The sequence below is a fragment of the Pristis pectinata genome, chromosome 5, assembly GCF_009764475.1.
Source record: "Pristis pectinata isolate sPriPec2 chromosome 5, sPriPec2.1.pri, whole genome shotgun sequence".
NCBI classification, from domain to species: Eukaryota; Metazoa; Chordata; class Chondrichthyes; order Rhinopristiformes; family Pristidae; genus Pristis; species Pristis pectinata.
This window is the reverse complement of record NC_067409.1, coordinates 2,712,887-2,735,848: the sequence shown is the minus strand read 5'-3', so window position 1 is coordinate 2,735,848 and position 22,962 is coordinate 2,712,887. Positions and strand designations below refer to the sequence as shown.

At 50.4% G+C, this 22,962-nt stretch overlaps 1 protein-coding gene across 10 annotated transcripts in view; it reads left to right on the top strand.

The window, feature by feature from the left end:
* Positions 1-22,962, top strand: part of LOC127570897 (uncharacterized) — a 111,729-nt gene that overhangs the window by 18,381 nt on the left and 70,386 nt on the right. For all 10 annotated transcript variants that reach the window (XR_007956420.1, XM_052016808.1, XM_052016805.1 and 7 more), the window contains 4 exons: positions 1,077-12,078; positions 16,944-18,182; positions 20,480-20,639; positions 21,814-22,039. Coding sequence is in view for 9 of the 10 variants with exons in the window: in XM_052016808.1 (XP_051872768.1) it covers positions 1,077-12,078; positions 16,944-18,182; positions 20,480-20,639; positions 21,814-22,039 (12,627 nt within the window). In the remaining variant the exon portion in view is untranslated. The remainder of the gene's footprint in view (positions 1-1,076; positions 12,079-16,943; positions 18,183-20,479; positions 20,640-21,813; positions 22,040-22,962) is intronic.

Below are 22,962 nucleotides of genomic sequence, written 5' to 3'. Positions count from 1 at the left end.
TTTCCCTAGACAATTTCACTGAACCAGCTGGATTTTTATCACCATGAGCAGAGCCTGATGAATCTAACAGGGAATTCAGGACAAATTTCTTTTCCCAGAGGGAGTTATGAATGTAGGGTTCGCTCTTGCAGTGAGGGGTGAGATGAAGCCAAGGATAGATTTCAGGGGAGAGTCGGGCGGGATGAGTGGTGCAGTGGGTGGGCGGTTGCAGAGCATTAAATATCACAGCATCTGTGATACCACATCCCACATCTCGACAGCTTTTGTGGCATCTCCACAGCCCGTGGTAGGCTTTGATTTCTGCAGTGTTGGTACATTTGCAGAACCGCTAACAATTCCTTTCCATTGGTTTGTCATTGGAAATTCACTTTTGAGATTTGAGTTGATTCTACACAATGCGGGAGTCCTTTCTACACAAAGTCTGTAGGCAATAACAACAGCAGCACAGCCCAAATCACTGCAGTTCAGCAACACTGTGACCACTTTGATCACTTTGCACTAAAATGGACTTTACTTTTTTTTTCTAATTGTGTTCTTCCTTGTAAACATAGAACATTACAGCACAGTACAGGCCCTTCGGCCCACAATGTTGTGCCGACATTTTATCCTGCTCTAAGATCTATCTAACCCTTCCCTCCCACATAGCCCTCCATTTCTCTATCATTCATGTGTCTATCTAAGAGTCTCTTAAATATCCTTGATGTATCTGCCCCCACAACCTCTGCAGGCAGTGCGTTCCACGCACCCACCACTCTCTGTGTAAAAAAAAAACTTACCCCTGACATCCCCCTTATACCTTCCTCCAGTCACCTTAAAATTATGTCCCCTCGTGTTAGCCATTGTCACCTTGCAAAAAAGTCTCTGACTGTCCACTCGATCTATGCCTCTTATCATCTTGTACACCTCTATCATGTAAAAATTGTGTTTAATTTATGTTTGTTTTTCTTGTGAATGCTGCTTATCTGATGCTCTGTGCCTGTGCTGCTGCTGTAAGTAAGTTTTTCACTGTAACCTGTACACACATGGACTTGTGCATCTGACAATAAACTTTGACTTTGACTCTTTTCCCCTGCTAGGTGCAGCCCCCGTTGGTCTTGCCTGCGGCTTGCCCAAGACTTCCAGCTCCCCATTTGCTTTGGGGAGCACTGCCAAGCTTCGTGCCAGGGCAGCTGTGGGCCATGGGGGAAGCTCGAGCTCGTACCAGCGACGTTGTGGCACTGCGCGACTTGGGGAAATCCACGACAGTCACAGAGGTTCGGGAGCAACTCGCACCTGCGTCTGGGGTGGTGTGGCTTCCGTACCCGTGGTGTGGCCCAGAACAGATGGAATTGGCAAGCCGGGGTCTTGCCTCAACAGATCCTGATGCACGTTCACTGGCAGCCCCAGGCGTACCACCTCAGCCTCCAGTGACACCAACACAGCCTTCCCTAGTGAACGGTGACTCCCCCATCATCCGTGGATCCACAGGTGGGACATATCTTGATTCCCACACAAAGGAATGCAGTCTGTTTCCCCCAGTCCCCCTAGCCCTTTGGAATGGATATTTGAACAGGGCTGCAGAGGGAGCAGTGTCGGGGGAAGGTGAGTCATCCAGGAGGCGGTTGCCTGTCTTCGAGGATAGGCTCCGCTCCGGGGAAGCTCGTCAGCTGCCCTCCGATCGATGGGAGGCGCCGGCATCTCCCTCCGGACAGGACAGTCCTGCAGGAGCGAAGACCATGACAGACCGCCGCTGTGCATCAGTGCCCGTGTCCCGCTTTCACCGGGAGCAGAACAAGCACACGGGTGAAGCCTGCGTGGCAGCGGCTGCCTTCTGGCCCACGGGTGGAGTGGCTCTGCAGGGTGGAGTCAGCACCCGCACCACACCCTGTCCAAATGTTGTACCAGGTGGGGGTAGCACCGGGACTGCACAGGATGAAATCCAAGGCAACAGTGCGGGCAGTGCCCGATGTAGGGAGCCTGTGGCGGGGATGGAGTGGGCACCTCCCATGAACAAGGAACCGCCAGAGGACACTGGAGCAGGAGATGTGACTAAAGCAACAGAGGCTGCGGAGCCGCCACTGGGTCACGGTGTCACTGGGCAATTTAAGCAGCATCAGGGTGACGACACGCTGACTGAGCTCACGGTGCACGACAGCACCTTCACACAGGAGGTACCAACTGTTCTGGGTGCGGACACTGGTTGCTTGTCGGGAGGCTCTGTATCTTCAATCGGAGAGGTCCGTGGGGACCCAGCTTTGTCTGACTGGCAGGCAGGGGAGAATGAATTCCATGTGGATGATGAAGGCTGCCAGAGTAAGGGAGGTGATCCGGTGACGGACTCCTTCCGCAGTGCTGCTCGGTGGCAGGATGGTGCTTCCCAGCCAGGTTTGGGGAACACGGGTGAGACTGACACTCCAGCCCCCCTCCCACAAAGTGAGAGATGGCGTGGTGCCGTGAGAAATTCCTCAGAGGGCACTTTTGTGGAAGGTAATTCTGCATCTGAAAGTTCATTTTGTGTCCAAACTCTGGAAATTTTAGAAGACCCTGACAAAAGGCTGGAAGATGTTTGTGTGAGTAGAGATGTTCCTGGGCAACACTCCTCACTTGAAGGTAGAATTGAAAACGGCACAATGGTGGACATGGAAAGTGAAGAGAACGGGGGTTTGCATGGGGACCCTCAGACATTACTCGGGAATGCTGTTTGTGCAGAGGATGCGCTCCCTATACCCATGGACATAGGGTTAACTGCTTTGAATGGGCAATCTATTGAAGCTAAGTTGGATGACGACCATCTCATTGAAGCTCGAGCAACTGAGGACACAATCACGGATTGCACTGGGACTGCTGGAAATGGCACGGAGCTGAGCTCAGCCTGTGAGGTTCAGCTGTCATCAGACGGTTCCTACATCTGTGCCACTGTTGTCGATGAGCTGGAAACCAGCAACATTCTGGCTCTGAGGACAGAAACTTCTAATTCTTTACCGAAAGATACTTCAAGTGCGCTCACAAAGCAGATGGGAAAAGCTGGAAGTTTGATTAACTCTGCAACGAGGGAAGGATTTGGGTCCCTGGTGGAGTCACAAGTTGCACACAAGCTGGAGGCTGTATCTGTGGGACGATCTGAGTGGATAAAAGAGGGAGGAGATGGGTCATCCTTTGTGGAAGCACCTGCAGCAGTTCCTGACACATCTTGGGTCAAGTGTACTGCGTTGGATGATTCTGTGCCAAACGCTGACTCTTTTACCTTTGCCTCAGAGACCAAACCTGAGTCAAGGTTGGCCCTGGAATTGGCCAGGGACATGGACAGCTTTCCAATTACCACCCTCTCAACCTTTGGCCCTTCTGTCCCAGGTGTAACCAGCAGAGACAGTAAATGGCCAGTGATCCTCCCTGGGAAGTTGTGCTCTCCTCTTGTGGGACCTGAGCAAGGAGCACAGGATCAAGTCAGCACAGCTGGCCAACCCACGGAAGGAGACTGTGCACGTGCGATGCCTGGAGATGCAGTCGGAGCCCTCGGGGACAGTGAGACCCACAGGAAGACACCAAGGGCTTCATCCAAAGTAGATGTGGAAGACACGAAAGCTCAGGATGAACTAAACCTGACTGACCAAAGGGAGCTGGAGATGGACGAGGTACAGGAGATGGAGACAGGCGTGTCGCAGGAGATGGGTGGGCAAAGAGTTGACCTCAGATGTGACGGTAAATTGCTTCCCTTGGAAGGGACAACGTGCCTGAATGTTCTGATGGAATCGGAGATCGCAACCCTTGGACGGGTTGGTCTCTGTGACACTTGTCTCGTCGTAACTAATGGGGAAGAATCAGAGTCTGATGCCAAGGAGGCCTCTGTGATGCTCCACCTCTCTCCAAGAGCTGACCCTGAGCTGGCTGGAGATTCCATCGAAAAGGGCAAAGATATGGAAGTAGATCCAGTGCCTGAGTGTGCAGGCGGGAATGTGGATGTAGCTGACGTCAATCCAGTAGCAGTGGCGAGGAATACTACTTCACCAGATGTGGGAACTGTTACATTATCAACCAGCTTGGAGTGTGATGTTATCAATAAACCCATCTCACCTGAGCCTTCTGCAGCTGCTGGTGACTATATGGAGAAACAACAGGAGGTGTCTCCCCCTGAAAGAGCAGAGGCACACTCTGAGTTGGAGCTGACAGATCCTTTGGCCGTGCCTCCCTCGCTGAGTGAGTGTGTTGAGCCCGACTCCCATGGAGGTGAGGGACAGTTGCCGGAATGCCCTGCCTTGACGAGGGAGGAAGGAGATGAGGCAGTTGGACGGTTAATACCAGCTGGAGGTCCCATTGCTGCTCTTGTAAAGTTGGGCACGACCGTAGGTCCCGAGTGGCGCACCAGTAGTTACACAGCTGGACCTCCCCCCTCGGTGGCGTCCTGGACCGGAACTGCTCCCAGCCCACCCACACAGACCGAAAGCCGGAGCCAGGCAGCAACAGGAGAGCCTGTAGAGCAGAGCTGCAGTGAGCATTTAGCCTTGGAACAACCCTCCCATGGAGTTCCGAGCAGTGTGGCCGCTGGCCTGGAAGGTGAGGACCTGCAGTTCCCGGTGAAGCCACAGGAATCAGAGAACCTGCTCCGCGGTGGGGAGGTATCAGATCCATCCCATGCAGGAGTGTCACTGGTGGGCCAGAAGGCAGAGGCCAATCCGTTCTCAGTGCCTGAAGCTGGGGAGGGTCTGAATAAGGTGGACGGTGAACCAGCAGAAGAAAGATACCTGGTGTCTGAGTATCTCACCACCAGAACAGTGCCTGGAGCTACTGCTGAGTTGGGTGGACACAGGGAGGATTTCACTGACACGGGTAAAACCGAGCTCAGTAGTAATTCTATTGAAGACGGGGGAAAGTTCCATCTGTCCAAGGACTGTGGACCAGGAGTATCCTCCCAGTCAGAGACCTGTAAATCTGAGAAGACAGAGGGAGGAGAGCGAGAGCTGTGTTCAACCCAGTGGATGCATCATGGTGCCCTGGGTATGTCTGATACAGAAGACTTATCCTCAGTACCTTCGGATGGCTGTAGTCAGGCCATGGAGCCAGAGACAGAAGGAAGCCCACTGACGGCAGTTAGGACTGTCCCACTAGGATGCTGGACCACAACCAAAGTCTGGCAGTGTAGGGTGGGTGGTCTGGTGGCCCTGAGGTGCCCGGGGAGGGTCCTTGCTTGTGAAAACATCATGGATACCAAAGGAGAACCCTGCAGCTCGGAGGGTCCCACTGTCTCTGTGGGGGGAGCAGACGCCCCTGTCCCACAGAGTGCCACTGTCTCCAAAATGGGAGCCAGTATCTCCACATGGTCTTGCCCCACTGTCTCCAAGCAGGCGACCAACACCCCCATGTTGCAGGGGTCCACTGTCGCTAAAGGGGGAACTGACATTCCTACCCTAGAGGATCCCACTGTCCCTGAGGGGGGGACCAATGTCACCTCAATGTGGGTTCCCACTCTGTCCGAGCAGGGAGCCAACATCCTCACATCGCAGGGTCCCGCTGTCGCTGAGGGGGGAGCAGACAACACTGCCCCACAGGGTGCCACTGTCACTGAGGGGGGAACAGACGACACTGCCCCACAGGGTGCCACTGTCACTGAGGGGGGAACAGACGACACTGCCCCACAGGGTCCCACTGTCACTGAGGGGGGAACAGACGACACTGCCCCACAGGGTGCCACTGTCACTGAGGGGGGAACAGACAACACTGCCCCACAGGGTGCCACTGTCACTGAGGGGGGAACAGACGACACTGCCCCACAGGGTGCCACTGTCACTGAGGGGGGAACAGACGACACTGCCCCACAGGGTGCCACTGTCACTGAGGGGGGAACAGACGACACTGCCCCACAGGGTGCCACTGTCACTGAGGGGGGAACAGACGACACTGCCCCACAGGGTCCCACTGAGGGGGAAGCCAATACCTCCACATCGCAGGATCCTGCTGCCCAAATGGTAGAATGTTTTGGGAAGGAAGCTCTTGTGGCTGCCGGTTACAGAGGTGGAAATGGTGCTGAGTGGAACCGAGCCTTGCTGGGTGGTGAAACCCTTCTGTGTGAAGGTCCTCTGGCTGTAACTGTGGCTGAGACAACAACAGCAGAGCAGAGGGCGGCAACAGGCGATCCCGAATGGCACGGTGACATTGTTCCTGATGAGTGGCTCCTGGCTTCGGAAACGCAGCTGCCTTTGGATGCCACGCTTGGGGTAGAGTTGGAATTGAGTGGGACAGAGGAGCGTGAGCTACCTCCAGGCGAGGCGGGTGGCTGTTTGGCTGCAGGGTTCACCAACCAGTTGGAGCGGAGTGTGGCCACTGCTGAAGAGGCAACGCGAATTGGAGTGAAAAAGTCCCAGGGATCTGGGGGTTCTCACTTCCCATCGGATTGCATGGAAATGGGGAACTCTGCAGAACTGGTGGAAGGCAGACCAGCAGATCCCAGTGATCTCCAGAGGGCTGACCTCCAAGAGGATGCAGCCCGAGGATCATCCCCGGGTGCAAAGAAGGACGAAGAGAAGCCTGGAGACTTGGCGCCGGGACTTAGTGACACTGTGATCGGACACCTGCAATATCAAGGCAGGAACCACTTGGAAGCACTTGCCGCAGCTGGAGTTGGACGAGGGGCTGCATCTGCTGGGATGGAGCAGGCAGAAGGTGAACAAAGAGGGAGTGGTCACCTGTTTGATGCGTGTCGGCCAGTGGAGAGCAATGAGCTGTTGGCCCGAGATGATTCCAGCGATGTCGGTGCCAACGGGTGTGTGTTGGAAACAGAATTACATTGCGTGTGTCCTGCGGATCCAGATACCCGAGAGGAGAGAGGGGTTCATTCTCCAGTTACCTCTTCAGCTGTCGCTCCGGCTTCTGTGCAGGAAGCCAGTGAGGTAGGAAGCACCTGTAAGGCATTGACTGGTGGTGGAGAGAAGCCCATTCCTGGAGGCTCAGGTAACCAGGGACTTGTGGATGAGGGGCACGAGGAAACAAAGGAGCCTCCAGCTCCTGAGTGGAGGTCAGGACCATCTCCTTCATGGGCGTCTGTGAGACAGGAGGAGCCACTTCGGACACCATCAGGCTCTGACAGTCAGCGTCTGGAGCTCTGGGCCTGTACCAAGGCAGTGTTGCCATTGGCTTTGGTAAAGTCCCAAGCTTTAGAAACTGAGAGGAAGGATGGATGGCAGGGTGAGAGCTTGGATGAAAAATCTAAATTGGTGACTGACACTGCGGTATCTGTAGGCCTGGGGTCACCTTGTGAGATGGGGCAGGAAGCAGGTGGGGGCTCCATTGAGAGTGATGATTCATTGGCTGATTTTGCCGCGTCCTGGTGCAATGGATGGCTCCTGAGCACCCAAGTTCCAGATAACTCAAAGAATGATGTCAGCGGTTCAGAGCAGGGAGAGGGTTTGAGTACTAGAGCAGACAGAATTGACCCCATTACTGAACCCAACCAGATTGTCACAGGACTGGTCACCTCCAGTAGTACTGACTCAGCTATTGGGGCTGGTGCTGATCTGGGCCAGATATTGACAGCTGAGGAACCCAATGGGCACAGCCTTGTAGCCAAGGAGGTCCAACTGGACACATGCCCTCAAACAGAATTCCCTAAAGCGATGTCAGTCTCGGTTGAAGAGCCAGCAGAAGATCTCCAGTTCGAGGATCAGCGTTCAGAGGAGAACGGTGACTCAGGTCCAGCTCCTGTCCCCAGGGAGTCTGACCACCATGAGGAGCAGCCAGGATTCTCCAAAGAAGCTGAAGTGGGGCCTCGAGGTATTGCCAAAGTGGGCAAAGCAAGGGAGTTGTGTGATGTTGGGGAGTTTGGGGTAGAGATGGAAATGGGCACAGGAGCCACAGAGGGGACTCTGGGTGAGAAAGGAGTGTGTGTGTCGTGTCAGTTCGCTTCCCAAATCATGAAGCAGGACACTGGGGCTATTAAGACACCATTGTACCACCCTAACCTTGCCCATAACTCAAGAGATACGGACAAAAGCTTGCAACAGCAACTTGTACTAGAAAATCCAAATGAAGACCCTTTGAAAGGGTGCAGACCTCCAAGTGCAGAGGGACAGCCCAACAGTGGGAGCTTGGGCACTTGTGTGTTTGAGCAGGCCAACCAGGAGGGCAAGGTCATTCAGCACATATCACTCAGTGAAGGAAAAGATTCTTTGTTCCCTGAGGCACCCGTCACCGAGGTCTTTCAGGGCAAGCCCACGGTTGCATCTGTGGACAGGGGATGGCCTGACGTAGACTTAGAAACAATGGAAGGATCTCAGCAAGATTTGGGCAGGAACGAGGTTGAAACTGCCAGCGGAATTAATGTAGAGTTGGGCCTCGTAGCTGACTCCACAGATATCAAATTGAGCCCGGGGTGTCTGAGCCTACAGCTTTCAGAGTCTAAATCAGAGGAGGAAGGCATTGCAGGCAGCTGGAGCTCAGATGGCTCAAGGCATCTTGGTACTCGAGCATTAAAGAGACCTCATGCAAGTGAGGTGGCGGATTTGAATTCCACAGCCACAGGACCCAGTAAAAGAAAGTGCACCCCTCAGCAGTCGGGGGCAATGGGGCTGCAAACAGAAGAGAGAATAAAATTGAGTCTACAGTCCTTCTCCAAGCAATTGAAGCAGCACCGAGCCAACTACATTGGCAGGATGGTCCAACAGTTCTTTGCTGAGTACAGACAGTCTTGGAAGTGCAGGGTACCAAAGCTCGCAGTGGTGAACAGACGAGATGAAGTGGCCAGAATTGTTGAGGAGTTCTTCAAAACTCTCAGTGTCGAGTCCAAAGCTAATGCAGTTGTCACGTCACAGCAGAGCATGACGTCCTCTGCCACCAGCCAGTGGTCCACCTGCTCGGGCTCAGAACTCGGCCAGGGGTCGGGGGAAGACCATGAATCCTTCCCTCTGGAAGTGTCTCAGAAACGAGAAGAGCAGCTTGAGAGGCCCTGCTTGATTGGTCAAGGGCTTGCCCTTACACATGTTGCTGACGGTACCAGGCTTTCCAAGACAGCAGAGCGCAGCCTGCCTATCTGTCACTCGTCCAGCGAGATAAGTTGGCATGATCGAGATGTTGGTGACTTGGACACATTCCCTCTGCCAGAGGGCAGTGACATTGCTCAGCAATCAGAAACCATCCAGGAAAGTAGCCGAGATACTACCTCGGACCTTCTCAGATGTTCTCCCCACTTTGGTCAAAACACAGGAGACATCCAGATAGAAGGGGACTCTGCAACTGAGGGTTTTGGTCCTTCCTTTTGCTTTACTCAGGATTCAAGGGTTTACACGGAGAAGGCTGAGGCTCCCAGCACACACGAGATGGGGCCCCTGTCTCTACCTCCATGTTCTTCCATTGCTGAATCCCCTGAGGAGCCAGGACATGACCGACGTAGTGAGTACCAGAGCTTGACACTGAAAGGGACTTCCTATGATGTTGGTGGAACTGAGGAGATGGCTTGTGATGGAAGGGAGTCTTTGTTGTTGGAAACACCTAATACACCATGTAGCTCCACCCTTGTAGAAAATGTTAAAGTGGCCAGGACAGATTGGAGGAGCTCTTCCTCTCCAGCTCAGCGGACTGTTGAACTGGCTGAGGATGGTGTAGCAGCAGTGCTTTATGATGGTAGATCCAGCTCAGATGCATTAGCTCATTTATCTGCCCTGTGTCAGGATATCCATCCTCCCAACCTTGCAGACTCTGGTCAAATGGTAGAAGAACTGTCCCCTCTTGACCATAGTTACCTAGATCAGAGGTGTGAAGGCATGGATGGTCTCAGTGTAGTACAACCATCAGCTCCTGGCGTCGATGGTCTTAATGCAGCACAGTTGGGTTGTAGCAACAGTAAGGCTGAGCCTGTTAATGTAGTAGAACCATCAGCTCTTGACTTCAGCAATATGGATCGTAATGACAACAGTGTTGAAAGTGTTAATGTAGCAGAACCATCAGCTCTTGACCACAATAATATCGGCTGTAGTGACAACGAGAGTGAACCTGTTAACGTAGCAGAACCATCAGCCCTTGATTACAATCCTCATAATTGTAGCAACAATAAGGTTGAACCTATTAATGTCATGGAACCATCAGCTCCTCACCACAGAAGTCTATATCAAAGTGACAGCAAAATTGGTCTGAGTATAGTGGAACTATTAACCCCTGACAACATTGATCGGGATCGTAATGACGACGAAGTTGAACCTATTAATATTGCAGAACCGTCAGCTCTTGACAACAATGATCTGGGTTGTAGTGACAATGAGATTGAACCTGTTAATGCAACAGAATCATCAGCTCTTGACAACAGTGACCTGGGTCTTAGTGAAGACAAAGTTGAACCTGTTAATATTGCAGAACCACCAATTCTTGACAACAATGATCTGGGTTGTAGTGACGATGAGATTGAACCTGTTAATGCAACAGAGTCATCAGCTCTTGACAACAGTGACCTGGGTCTTAGTGAAGATGAAGTTGAACCTGTTAATATTGCAGGACCACCAATTTGTGACAACAATGATCTGGGTTGTAGTGACGATGAGATTGAACCTGTTAATGCAACAGAGTCATCAGCTCTTGACAACAGTGACCTGGGTCTTAGTGAAGATGAAGTTGAACCTGTTAATATTGCAGGACCACCAATTTGTGACAACAATGATCTGGGTTGTAGTGATGATGAGATTGAACCTGTTAATGCAACAGAATCATCAGCTCTTGACAACAGTGACCTGGGTCTTAGTGAAGACAAAGTTGAACCTGTTAATATTGCAGGACCACCAATTCTTGACAACAATGATCTGGGTTGTAGTGACAAAGAGGCTGAACCTGTTAATGCAACAGAATCATCAGCTCTTGACAACAGTGACCTGGGTCTTAGTGAAGATGAAGTTGAACCTGTTAATATTGCAGGACCAACAATTCTTGACAACAATGACCTGGGTTGTAGTGATGATGAGATTGAACCTGTTAATGCAACAGAATCATCAGCTCTTGACAACAGTGACCTGGGTCTTAGTGACGATGAAGTTGAACCTGTTAATATTGCAGAACCACCAATTCTTGACAACAATGATCTGGGTTGTAGTGACGATGAGATTGAACCTGTTAATGCAACGGAATCATCAGCTCTTGACAACAGTGACCTGGGTCTTAGTGAAGATGAAGTTGAACCTGTTAATATTGCAGAACCACCAATTCTTGACAACAATGATCTGGGTTGTAGTGACGATGAGATTGAACCTGTTAATGCAACAGAATTATCAGCTCTTGACGACAATGATCTGGATCAGAGTGAAAATGAGGTTGAACCTGTTAATATTGTAGAGCCATCAGGTCTTGACAACGATGCCCCAGGTCATGGTGACGATCAGATTGAACCTGTTAATGTAGAACGATTACTCCTTCACTGCAATAATCCAACTCACAGCAACGCTAAGATTGAACCTGTTAATGTAGCAAAACAATCAGCTCTTGACCGTAGTAATCTGGATCATAGTGACAATGGTGTTGAAAGCGTTAATGGAGCAGAACTGTCAGCTCTAGTCCACAATACTCTGACCAGTGTCACGGGTGGCAAGTCAGCAGCTCCTCTTGGGCGCTGTACAGAATGGCAGAGTATCCCCAATTGTCTGCCAGGCGCTGGAAGTTGTACGGCACCGTGCAGGGCCCCTACTGACTGTGTAGATCCCTGGCAGAGCCGTGGGGAAGGTTCAGTTTGGGAGCTGTCAGACTCTCCCCGCCCTGATCAGACAGGAACAGTGGGCTGTATGTCAGGCAGATACAGTGGCAGAGAACATCAGTCCAGTCTGGCAGAGTCCCTCCATTTGCCTGCCAGCCGATTATCTGTGCTGGAGGTCAAAAACCCTTTGAGGGCAGCATCTCGGAACGTCATCGTGGAGGATCCAGCCTGGAGTGAGACCTGGTCCCAGCTGAGGTTGGAGAGCGGTCTCCGTGTGGGAAGGATCAGCTCGGAGGAGACACCACAGCTGGAGACGCCCAGAGATTCCATAGCCCACAGAGGCAGGTCCGATATCGACTGGAGAGCACATGGTGGATTTGTTAGTGGGTCTCGGGAAGCCTTGGGAGTGGCAGGAGAGAGCCTCGCAGCTGGCGGAGTGAGCTCAGGTAAGGAAGGGTCTTGGAATTATGGGTTGAAGATCTGTGGGTCACAGCCGCTTGGGGTATGAGGCTGTACCATAGAAAGCATCCTATCTGGATGTATCATGGCTTGGTATAGCAACTGCTCTGCCCAAGACCGCAAGAAGCTGCAGAGAGTTGTGGACACAGCCCAGCGCATCACGGACACCAGCCTCCCCTCCTTGGACTCTGTCTTTACCCCTCATTGTCTTGGTGTAGCAGCCAGCATAATCAAAGACCCCACCCACCCAGGACATTCGCTCTTCTCTCCTCTTCCATTAGGTAGAAGATACAGGAGCCTGAGGGCACGTACCACCAAACTTAAGGACAGCTTCTACCCCACTGTGATAAGACTATTGAACATTTCCCTTATACGATGAGATGGACTCTGACCTCACAATCTACCTTGTTGTGACCTTGCACCTTATTGCCCTGCACTTCCTCTGTAGCTGTGACACTTTACTCTGTACTGTTATTGTTTTCACCTGTACTACCTCAATGGACTCTGTACTAACTCAATGTAACTGCACTGTGTAATGAATTGACCTGTACGATCAGTATGCAAGACAAGTTTTTCACTGTACCTCGGTACAAGTGACAATAATAAACCAATACCAATACATACAACCGTATAGCAGAGGAACAGGCCCTTCAGCCCACCATGTCTGTGCCAAACACAATGCCAATTTAAACTAAATCTCTTCTGCCTGCACATGATCCATATCCCTCCATCCCTGAATATTCATGTGCCTGTCTAAAAGCCTCTTAAACACCTCTATCGTATCAGCTTCCACCACCACCCCTGACAGCCTGTTCCACTGCTATACGGTTGTATGTATTGATATTGGTTTATTATTGTCACTTGTACCGAGGTACAGTGAAAAACTTGTCTTGCAAACTGATTGTACAGGTCAATTCATTACACAGTGCCATTACATTGAGTTAGTACAGAGTGCATTGATGTAGTACAGGTAAGAACAATAACAGCACAGAGTAAAGTGTCACAGCTACAGAGAAAGTGCAGTGCAATAAGGTGCAAGGTCACAACAAGGTAGATCTTGAGGTCAGGGTCCATCTCATCGTATAAGGGAACCGTTCAATAGTCTTATCACAGTGGGATAGAAACTGTCCTTAAGTCTGGTGGTACGTGCCCTCAGGCTCCTGTATCTTCTACAGAGGAGAGAAGAGAGAATGTCCTGGGTGGGTGGGGTCTTTGACTATGCTGGCTGCTTCACCAAGACAGTGAGAGGTAAAGACAGAGTCCAAGGAGGGGAGGCTGGTGTCTGTGATGCGCTGGGCTGTGTCCACAACTCTGCAGTTTCTTGCGGTCCTGGGCAGAGCAGTTGCCGTACCAAGCCGTGATGCATCCAGATAGGATGCTTTCTGTAGTTCCTCCTCTGCTCCAAGGAAAACCAACTCACCCTCACCCGTCTCTCCTCATAACTGAAACACTCCATCTCAGGCACCATCCTGATGAATCTCCTCTGCACCCTCTCCTTCCTATCATGTCCCTCCTAGTGCATGGTGACCAGACCTGTACACAATACTTAGGTGGTGGCCAAACCAATATTTTAATAAAATTGTACAGTAACCCCCACTGCTCTCATATTCTATGCCCTGCCTAATGAAGGTGAGTATCCCAATATTGGTGTTGGTTCATTATTGTCACATGTACTGAGGTACAGTGAAAAACTTGTCTTGCATACTGTTCATATGGATCAATTCATTACACTGTGCATCGAGGTAGTACAAAGCAAAACAATAGCAGAATACAGAATAGAGTGTTACGGTTACAGAGAAAGTGCAGTGCAGGCAGACAATAAGGTGCAAGGCCATAACAAGGTAGATCGTAAGGTCAAGAGTCCATCTTATCATACGAGGGAACCATTCAACAGTCTTATAACAGTGGGGTAGAAACTGTCCTTGAGCCTGGTGGTACGTGTTTTCAGGTTTTTGTATCTTCTGCCCCATCGGAGGGGACAGAAGACAGAATGTCTGGGGTGAGTGGGGTCTTTGATTACATTGGCTGCTTTAGGCAATGCTTTAAGGCAGGGAGAAATGCAGATGGAAACCAAGGAGGGGACGCTGGTGTCCGTGACGCGCTGGGCTGTGTCCACAACTCTCTGCAGTTTCTTGCAGTCCTGGGCAGAGCAGTTGCCGTACCAAGCCGTGATACATCCAGATAGGATGCATTCTATGGTGCATCCATAAAATTTGCCGATGGTCAAAGGGGACATGCCAAATTTCTTTAGTCTCCTGAGGAAGTAGAGGCACCAGTGAGCTTTCTCGGCCATGGTGTCTACTTGGTTGGACCAGGACAGGCTGTTGGTGATGTTCACTCCTAGGAATGAAGCTCTCAACCCTCTCGACCTCAGCACCATTGATGTAGACAGGAGCATGTACACCACCCCCTTTCCTGAAGTCAATGACCAGCTCTTTTGTTTTGTTGACATTGAGGGAAAGGTTGTTGTCATGACACCATTCCACTAAGCTCTCTATCTCCTTCCTGTACTCCGACTGATTGTTATTTGAGACACGGCCCACTACTGAAAATTTGTAGATGGAGTTGCAGCAAGAGTCTGGCCACACAGTCGTGAGTGTATAGAGAGTAGAGCCAACAGTTGCAGTGTTTAGTTTCTAACGGTCCGAGCATTAGAGACATTGAATCATAGACTCGTACAGCATGGAAACGGGCCGGAGGCACTTGATCCATAGCCCTCGATGGTGAAGTGATTCAAGTGCTTGTGTAGCCATTTCTTAAATGGTGTCAGTGACCCAGCTTCAACCACTGTCTCAGGCAGTGCATTCCAGGTACTCACCACTCTCTGGGTGAAGGTCCCCCTCAGATCCCCTCTGAATCTCTTCCTCCTTACCCTAAATCTATGTCCTCTAGTTTTTTATCTCCCTCCGGTTTTATCTACCTCCAGTGTGGGGGGAAAAGTTTCCTGCAGTCTACTCTATCTATCCCCTTTAATGTATGTACTCAATATTGTCTCCTCTTAACCTCCTCTCCTCCAGGAAGAACCAACGTAACTTTTTCAGTTTCTCCTCGTAACCAAACTGCTCATCCACAACATCCTGGTGAATCTTCAGCTCCCCTTCTCCAGCCCTATCACTTCTCTGCTATTGAATGGCGACCGGAACTGCATGCAGTCCTGTAGCTGAGGTCTGACCAATGTTTCATGATCTCCCTACTTCAATATTCAATGCCCTGACTGATAAAGGCCAGTATCCTGTTTGCCTTTATAACCACATTATCTGTGTTGCCACCTTCAAAGATCTGTAGACTTGTACTCCAAGGTCCATCTATTCCTCAGTACTCCCCATGACCCGACCATGCTAAGACTGGAGATTAGATAGGCTGGGTCTGTTTTACCTGGAGCTATGGAGGCAGAGAGGTAACATGACAGAGGTGTATAAAATTACGTGAGGCATAGATGGGGTAGATAGCCAGAGTCTGTTTCCCAAGGTAGGGGATCTGAGGGGTAAATTTGTCTCATGAAGAATAATTGATAACTGGTATAAGCTGCTAGAAGAGGTGGTGAAGGCAGGGACAACACAAAATTTGAGAAGCATCCGACAGGTGCTTGAATGAACAGGGCATAGAGGGATATGGAATTCATACAGGCAAGTGTATTGGAATAGGTAGGCATGGTGGTCAGCATAGACATGGTGGGCTGTAGGGCCTGTTTCTATGCTGTACAACTCTTTGACTTGATGACATTCATGGTGTATGTCCTAGCCTCATTAGTTGCATCACCTCACATTTGTCTGGATTAAACTCCATCTGCCATTTCTCAGCCCATTTCACCCACACATCGATATCACCCTGCAGCCTAAGACTGCTCCACTGTCAACAACTCCACTGCAGATTTGCTGATCTTGCCTCCTCCATCCACATACAAGTCACTCACGTATATTACAAACAGCTCGGATCCTTGTGGGACGCCACTAGTCACAGGCATCCAATCACACAAACAACCGTCTTATCATCACCCTCTGTCTCCTACTGCCAAGCCAGTTTTGATTCCGGTTTGCCAACTTGCCCTGGATCCCATGGACCATAACCTTTTGAACCAGTCTTCCACGGGGGACCTTATCAAAGGCCTTTCTGAAGTCTATGTAAATCCCATCTACTGCCTCGCCCTCATTGATACATTTTAAGTCTTCAAAGAATTTGTTCAAATTGGTCAGACAGGATCTGCCCTTGATAAAGGCACGTTGGTGTCACTGATCAGTCCCTGCCTTTCCAAGTGATCATTAATCCTTTCCCTATGTGTTTTTCCCAGTACCTATCCTACCACTGATGTTAGGCTTGCAGGTCTATGGTTACCAGGACTTTCCCTGCTGCCTTTGTTGAAAGGGAGACCACGTTTGCTGTCCTCCAGTCATCTGGTACCTCACTTATGGTCCAACGAAGATTTAAGAAGCTCAGCCAGAGTCCCAGCCGTCTCTTCCCTTGCCTCCCACAGCAGTTTGGGATATTGTTGGGATAATCCCATCGGGTCATTGTTTATTCTCTCTCCCCCATCCCTGTTCAGCTCCTTCTCCTCACACCCTTCACCACACTTCCTCAGCCAGCACCTCCGCTTGTGTCATTCAGATTCTCATGGTCTTCGTCCTGTCACAGTGATTCCCTCCATTCTCCCCACTCCTCCCCCTTCTCTGCTACTTAAAGTATGTTCCCTTTCTAACTTTTCTGTGTTCTCTTGAAAGATGGACTCTTGTTTCTCTCTCCACTAACACTGCCTGACCTGCTGATTATTTTTGCATTCTGTTTTTATTTCAGATTTCCAGCAGGTTTTTTCCCCTTTTCGCTCTCTCTAATCCCATTTTCCCCTTTATTTTTCCAGTGCCTTTTGCAGAGGATGTGAAGATAGACAGAGGCTGTGCTCCCACTGATGGGACGGACTGCAGCTCTTCTTCCACTTCCCTGCCGTCCAGCCTGCCAAGGGCCAGGGATTGCTCTGCCGGGCCGGTCAGGAACCTTTACCAGGATCTTCGGAGCAACTCCCCCTTGTTGACGGATCCCCGGCCGGTGGGAAGGGAGCAGCCAATCCTCCAAGTGGTGGAGGCTACCAGGCTTGGTGGTAGGGGTACCAAGGAGGTTGGCCCTTATAGCTGGCACTCCACACCCAGTGGTCCAAATACACCAGCCTGCCCTCCTCCACCGCCAGCCGATCAGAGCCTGGTGTTGTCGACCAGGAGGAGGATTGGTGAATCGGGGGCCAGGGCGGGTGACATTGGCTGTGAGAGGGATGGCGCTTCACTGAGCTGTGGCAACCAGCTGAAGGCCATCAAGAAGGAAAGAGGAAGTGACAGGGAGGCTGGAGACTGTGCCTGTGGGCAATGGTCCAGACCCACCAACTCCTTGCCGGTGTCTGGGTGCCCGCTCACCACTTCTAGTGCAGTCAGCTGCCTTACTGAGCCGACAGCAGGCTTTGCCCACCCCTCTGCTGCCAGCCACTGCCCCACACTGCCTCTGGACCCCGTCTCCTGGGGGAGCTTGGAATGGCATCCCGCCCGTACACCTCTTGAGAGTCCTGCTGTCGGATTTCCTGCCCTGTGGAATGCCACTCCCCCCCACGCTGAGGTCCCTCATCCCCAGCCAACCCAGAGCCCCTCCACCCAGCCCAGGGTCAAGTCTACTGCTGCCCTTCCCTCTGACCCTCCGGAACAAAGCTCCCCCGCCCCATCCCTGGATCAGTCATCTCGTGCAGATCCCTGCAACGTTAGGCTTCCTCGTCAACACCTTCCCTGTGGTCACGACGATGAGATGTCATTCCCGCTGGCTGAAGCGGAGTGTCCCCAGGATTCTAAGGGGAATTTGGACCAGGTGAATTCTCAGGACTACACCTTCTGCAGGCTCTCGCCCAGCTGTCTGGGCTCGGACAGGGCAGGGCTACCTCCCAGGCGTGGCAGTGGGAGCAACCAAGCTGAATTCCACCCACCCCAGAGCGAATGGAACCCTGCTCGGCGTGACGTGACTGTGGGAGCCGGGTGTTGTTCGGAAGGAACTGGTGAAGGTCCACAGTGGTCGGCGTTTCCAGAACACCAGGGGGAAAGGAGCCAGGAAACCTGTCAGCCTTCAGGTAAGACTATGACTGATTCCTTCGTGGTGACTGGGTTCTGTACCCAGGTAATGCTTTACCCTTACAGTCACAGCCAGGGAATTGCTAGCAATTCCTTCTCTTTCCACTTCCTATACCCTCCAGAGATTGGCAAGGATCTGCCCCGATTCCCTTCTGTTTCTCATTCACTGTCTTTGTTTGTGCATCACTCACTCCCAACTCCACCCGCACGTATTACTCTGGGCTTCTCTGCTGGCTCGCACTGCTTTCCTGGCATAAGATATTGGATGAGCAGAACTTCCTCAGACACTGGGACGGCGTGCACTGCTATCTTTACTCCCTGTCCATTCCTGTCCTCTTAGTTTAACCCTCTAAGCCCTCATTCTCTAAGTCGCTGGACCTTTATTCCATAATGTTCATATCCCTCCATTCTCTGCACATTCATATGCCTATCTAAGAGCCTCTTAAATGCCCCTATTGCATTAGTTGACTATTGTATTTTGAGAGAAGAGCTTGTTATTGATTCTCCCGTGGGGTGTGGTCACGTTGACCAGGTCACCAATTACTGGCCACCCTCTTTAGCTTGCTGCTGGGGTGAATCAATCTGCAAACACTTCAGCCTAATTTTTTAAATTCATGTTGGGCCACTTCATCATATGGGGAACAAGTGTAGTCTCCTTCTGTTAGCTGCTTACTGTATATCTCCACCACACATGGCTGGATGTGGCAGGATTTGTCTGATCCCTGGGAAGTGGGATTGTGTAGCTCTGTCCAACTGCTCAGCAGGCATGTGTTAGGGCACTGCCTGTTTGTCACCTCTTTTAGTTGTGAATCTTTGTATCTCTTTCTCAAAAGGCAGCAAAAGTAGAAGCTTCATATTTTTAAGGCAGAGGTAGATAGATTCTGGATGAGCAAGGAGGTGAAGGGTTATATGCGGTAGGTGGGAACGTGGATCATCGGATCAGTCGTGATTTTATCAGATTGTGGAGTAGGCGATGGACCAAGTGGGCCCCTCCCATCGCAATTTGAATGTTTGTACGGAGATACTAGAGCCTGCAGACACTGGAATCTGGAGCAACACAATCTGCTGGAGGAACTCAGCGGGTCGAGCAGCATCTGTGGAGAGGGAAGGAACTGTCAACCTTTTGGGTTGAAGCTCTGCATCAGGTCCTGGTTAGGCTGCACTTGCGGGACTGTGTGTAGTTCTGGGCACCACACCCCAGGAAAGGTGTGATGAAGCTGGGGAGTGTGCAGAAAAGCTGGATTGGAGGGTTTGAGTTAAATTGGTTTATTATTGTCACGTGTACCGAGGTACAGGGAAAAACGTTGTTTTACATGCCATCCATACAGATCATTTCACAACATCAGTGCATTGAGGTTGTGCTGGCACTGTTTACCCTGGAGTGAAGGAGGCTGAGAGGTGACATGATAGCGGTGTATAAAATTATGAGAGGCATAGATCAGGTAGACAGCCAGTATCTGTTTCCCATGGGAGGGGTATAAGTTTAAGGTGAGAGGTAGGAGGTTTAGGTTGAGAGGGAGGAGGTTTAATGGAGATTTGAGAGATATATGGGTATATTTTCCACACAAGGAGTTGTCAGATCGGGAATGAGCTGCCAGAGGAGGTGGAGGAGGCAGGAACCATGACAACATTTAAGAGGCACCTGGACAGGTGCTGGACTGAGCAGGGCACAGAGGGAGATGGGATTAATGCAGGCAAGTGGGATTGGTATAGATAGGCGTGATGGTCGGCATAGACACGGTGGGCTGAAGGGCCTGTTTGTATACTGTACAGCTCTGATTCTATGGATTCCTTTTCTCTCACAGATGCTGCCTGACCCACTGACTTCCTCCAGCAGATTATTTGTTGAATGTTTATATGTCCAAGTTGAGTTTATTGTCACATGCACAAGTCCATGTGTGCACGGGTGCACTGAAAAATTTACTTGCAGCAGCATCACAGGCACAGAGCATCAGATAAGCAGCATTCACAAGAAAAATCATAAATTAAACACATTTACAAGAAAGAACACAATTAGAACAAAAGAGCACAAAACCCATTTTAGTGCAAAGTGATCCATTCCTTCGTGCTGTGCTGTTGCAAGTTGCTGACTCAGTCATAGAGTTATTCTACATGGAAAAAGGCCCTTCAGCCCAACCGGTCCAAGTTGCCCAACTGAGCCAGTCCCATTTGCCTGCAAATGTTTTCAGTCATCTTTTGGTTCCCAGTTGTTTGCTTTGCACGAGGCGTCACTAAGAACAGTGAAAGTCTGAGGCCACACAGTATTTTTAAATACGGTTTTTTTCCCCTTTGCTAGAGCACGAAGCAGCTTTTGTCCAACAGTCAGTGGAGCATTGCTGGGCTTCATCGGACCAGGACATCAGGTTCCAGCTGAGGGAGTGCAACCTGCTGCTGCAGTACATCTCCGAGGCGCTACAGGCTGAGGGTGTCGCCGAGAAGCATGTATTAGAGTGGAGGTGAGTTCCCAGAAATGACCACCTCCAGGAGGAGGATGTGCTGGACCTGGAGAGGGTCCAGGGGAAGTTCACAAGAATGATCCCAGGAATTAAAGACTTAACATATGAGGAGCGTTTGATGCCTCTGGGCCTGTACTTGATGGGATTCAAAAGGATGAGGGGGAATCTCATTGAAACCTACAAGATACTGACAGGCCTGGATAGAGTGGACATAGAGAGGATGTTTCCATCAGTGGGAGAGTCGTGGATCTGAGGGCACAACCTCAGAATAAAGGGACGTCCCTTTAGAACTGAGATGAGGAGGAATTTCTTCAGCCAGAGGGTGGTGAATCTGTGGAATTCGTTGACACAGAGGGCTGTGGTGGCCAAGTCATTGGGCATATTTAAGGCAGAGATTAATAGGTTCTCGATTGGTAAAGGGGTTAAGGGTTACAGGGAGAAAGCGGGAGAATGGGGTTAAAAAAAATCAGCCATGATTGAATGGCGGAGTAGACTTGATGGGCTGAATGGCCTAATTCTGCTCCTATATTTTATGGTATTCTGTTGCTAGGAGCTAGGGCCTGAGTTATAGGGAGAGGTTGGGCAGGCTAGGACTTCCTTGGAATGTAGGAGATTGAGGGATGACTTTTAGAGGTGTATAAAATCATGAAGGTTATAGATAAGGTGAATGCACACAGTCTTTCTCTCCCCCCAGGGAAGGGGAACTTAAAAATCTAGAGGGCATAGGTTTAAGGTAAGAGGGGAGAGATTTAAAAGGGACCTGAGGGGCAACTTCTTCACGCAGAGGGTGGTGGGTATATGGAACGAGCTGCCAGGGAAAGTGGTTGAGGCAGGTACAATAAGAACATTTGGATAAGTACATGGACAGGAGGGGTTTAGAGGGATATGGGACAAACACAGGCAAATGGGACTGGCTTGGTGGGCCCCATGGTCAGCATGGATGAGTTGGGCTGAAAGGCCAGTTTCCATGCTGTATTACTCTATGACTATATCAGGATCTTTATTCAGTGTCTCATCTGAAAGATGCCAGAGTGATCCCGTCCCACCGCAGGAGTGGGCCCAGTCTCTGCAGGATCATGGACACCCCTCACACCAGCACCATGCTGTCTGCTGCCTCTCCTGTACCTTCCTCAGTACCTGCTTCCTCTCTTACTTGCTACTTCTCCATCTGCAGACAGACGATTAAGGAGCTGGAGGAACAGACTGTGCCTCCTCTGACCTACGTGGCTGTGGTGGGAGACACTGGTTCGGGGAAGAGCAGTCTGCTGAACGCCCTGTTGGATGAAGAGGGTGTCCTGCCCACTTCTGCCATGAGAGCCTGCACTGCTGTGGTTGTTGAGGTCTCACACAACACCAGCTCTTGCCACTACAGGGCTGACATCGAGTTCTTCTCTGAGGAGGTACGTTGAGCATTTTGCATGAAGGGTCTGCATTAACTACACAAACAAATTGGTTTATTATTGTCACATGTACCGAGGTAGAGTGAAAAATGTTGTTTTGCATGCCATCCATACAGATCATTTCATCACTTCAGTGCATTGAGGTAGTACAAGGGAAAACAATACAGAATGCAGAATGAATTGTTACCGTTACAGCAGAGAAAGTGCAGTGCAGATAGACAGTAAGGTGCAAGGGCCATAATGAGGTAGATTGTGAGGTCAAGAGCCCATCTTATCGTACGAGGGGACCGTTCAATAGTCTTATAACAGCGGGATAGAAGCTGTCCTTGAGCCTGGTGGTACGTGATCTCAGCTTTTGTATCTTGTTTTTGTGTTTTGTTTCCCCCCACATTCCAAAGACGTACGCGTTAGGAAGTTGTGGGCATGCTACGTTGGCGCCGGAAGCGTGGCGACACTTGCGGGCTGCCCCCAGGACAGTCTATGCAAAAGATGCATTTCATTGTGTGTTTTGATGTGCATGTGACTAATAAAGAAATCTTATCTTCTCTTATCAAGGTAGTACAAAGGGAAAAGCAATAACAGAATGCAGAATGTAGTGTTACAGTTGCAGTGGACCATAAGGTGCAAGGGCCATAATGAGGTAGATTGAGAGATCAAGAGTTCATCCTTGTCATATAAGATCTCCGTTCAAGAGTCTTGTAACAGCGGGATAGAAGCCGTCCTTGAGCCAGGTGGTACGTGTTAGATTTAAGTTAAGTTAGAAGGATGTTGTTTGTTATATATATTTAGACAAAAATATAGGTGGGCTGATTAGTAGGTTTGTAGATGACACAAAGATTGGCAGAGTTGTGGATAGTGAGTAAGGTTGTCAAAGGATACAGCAGGATATAGATCAGTTGAAAATGTGGGCAGAGAAATGGCAG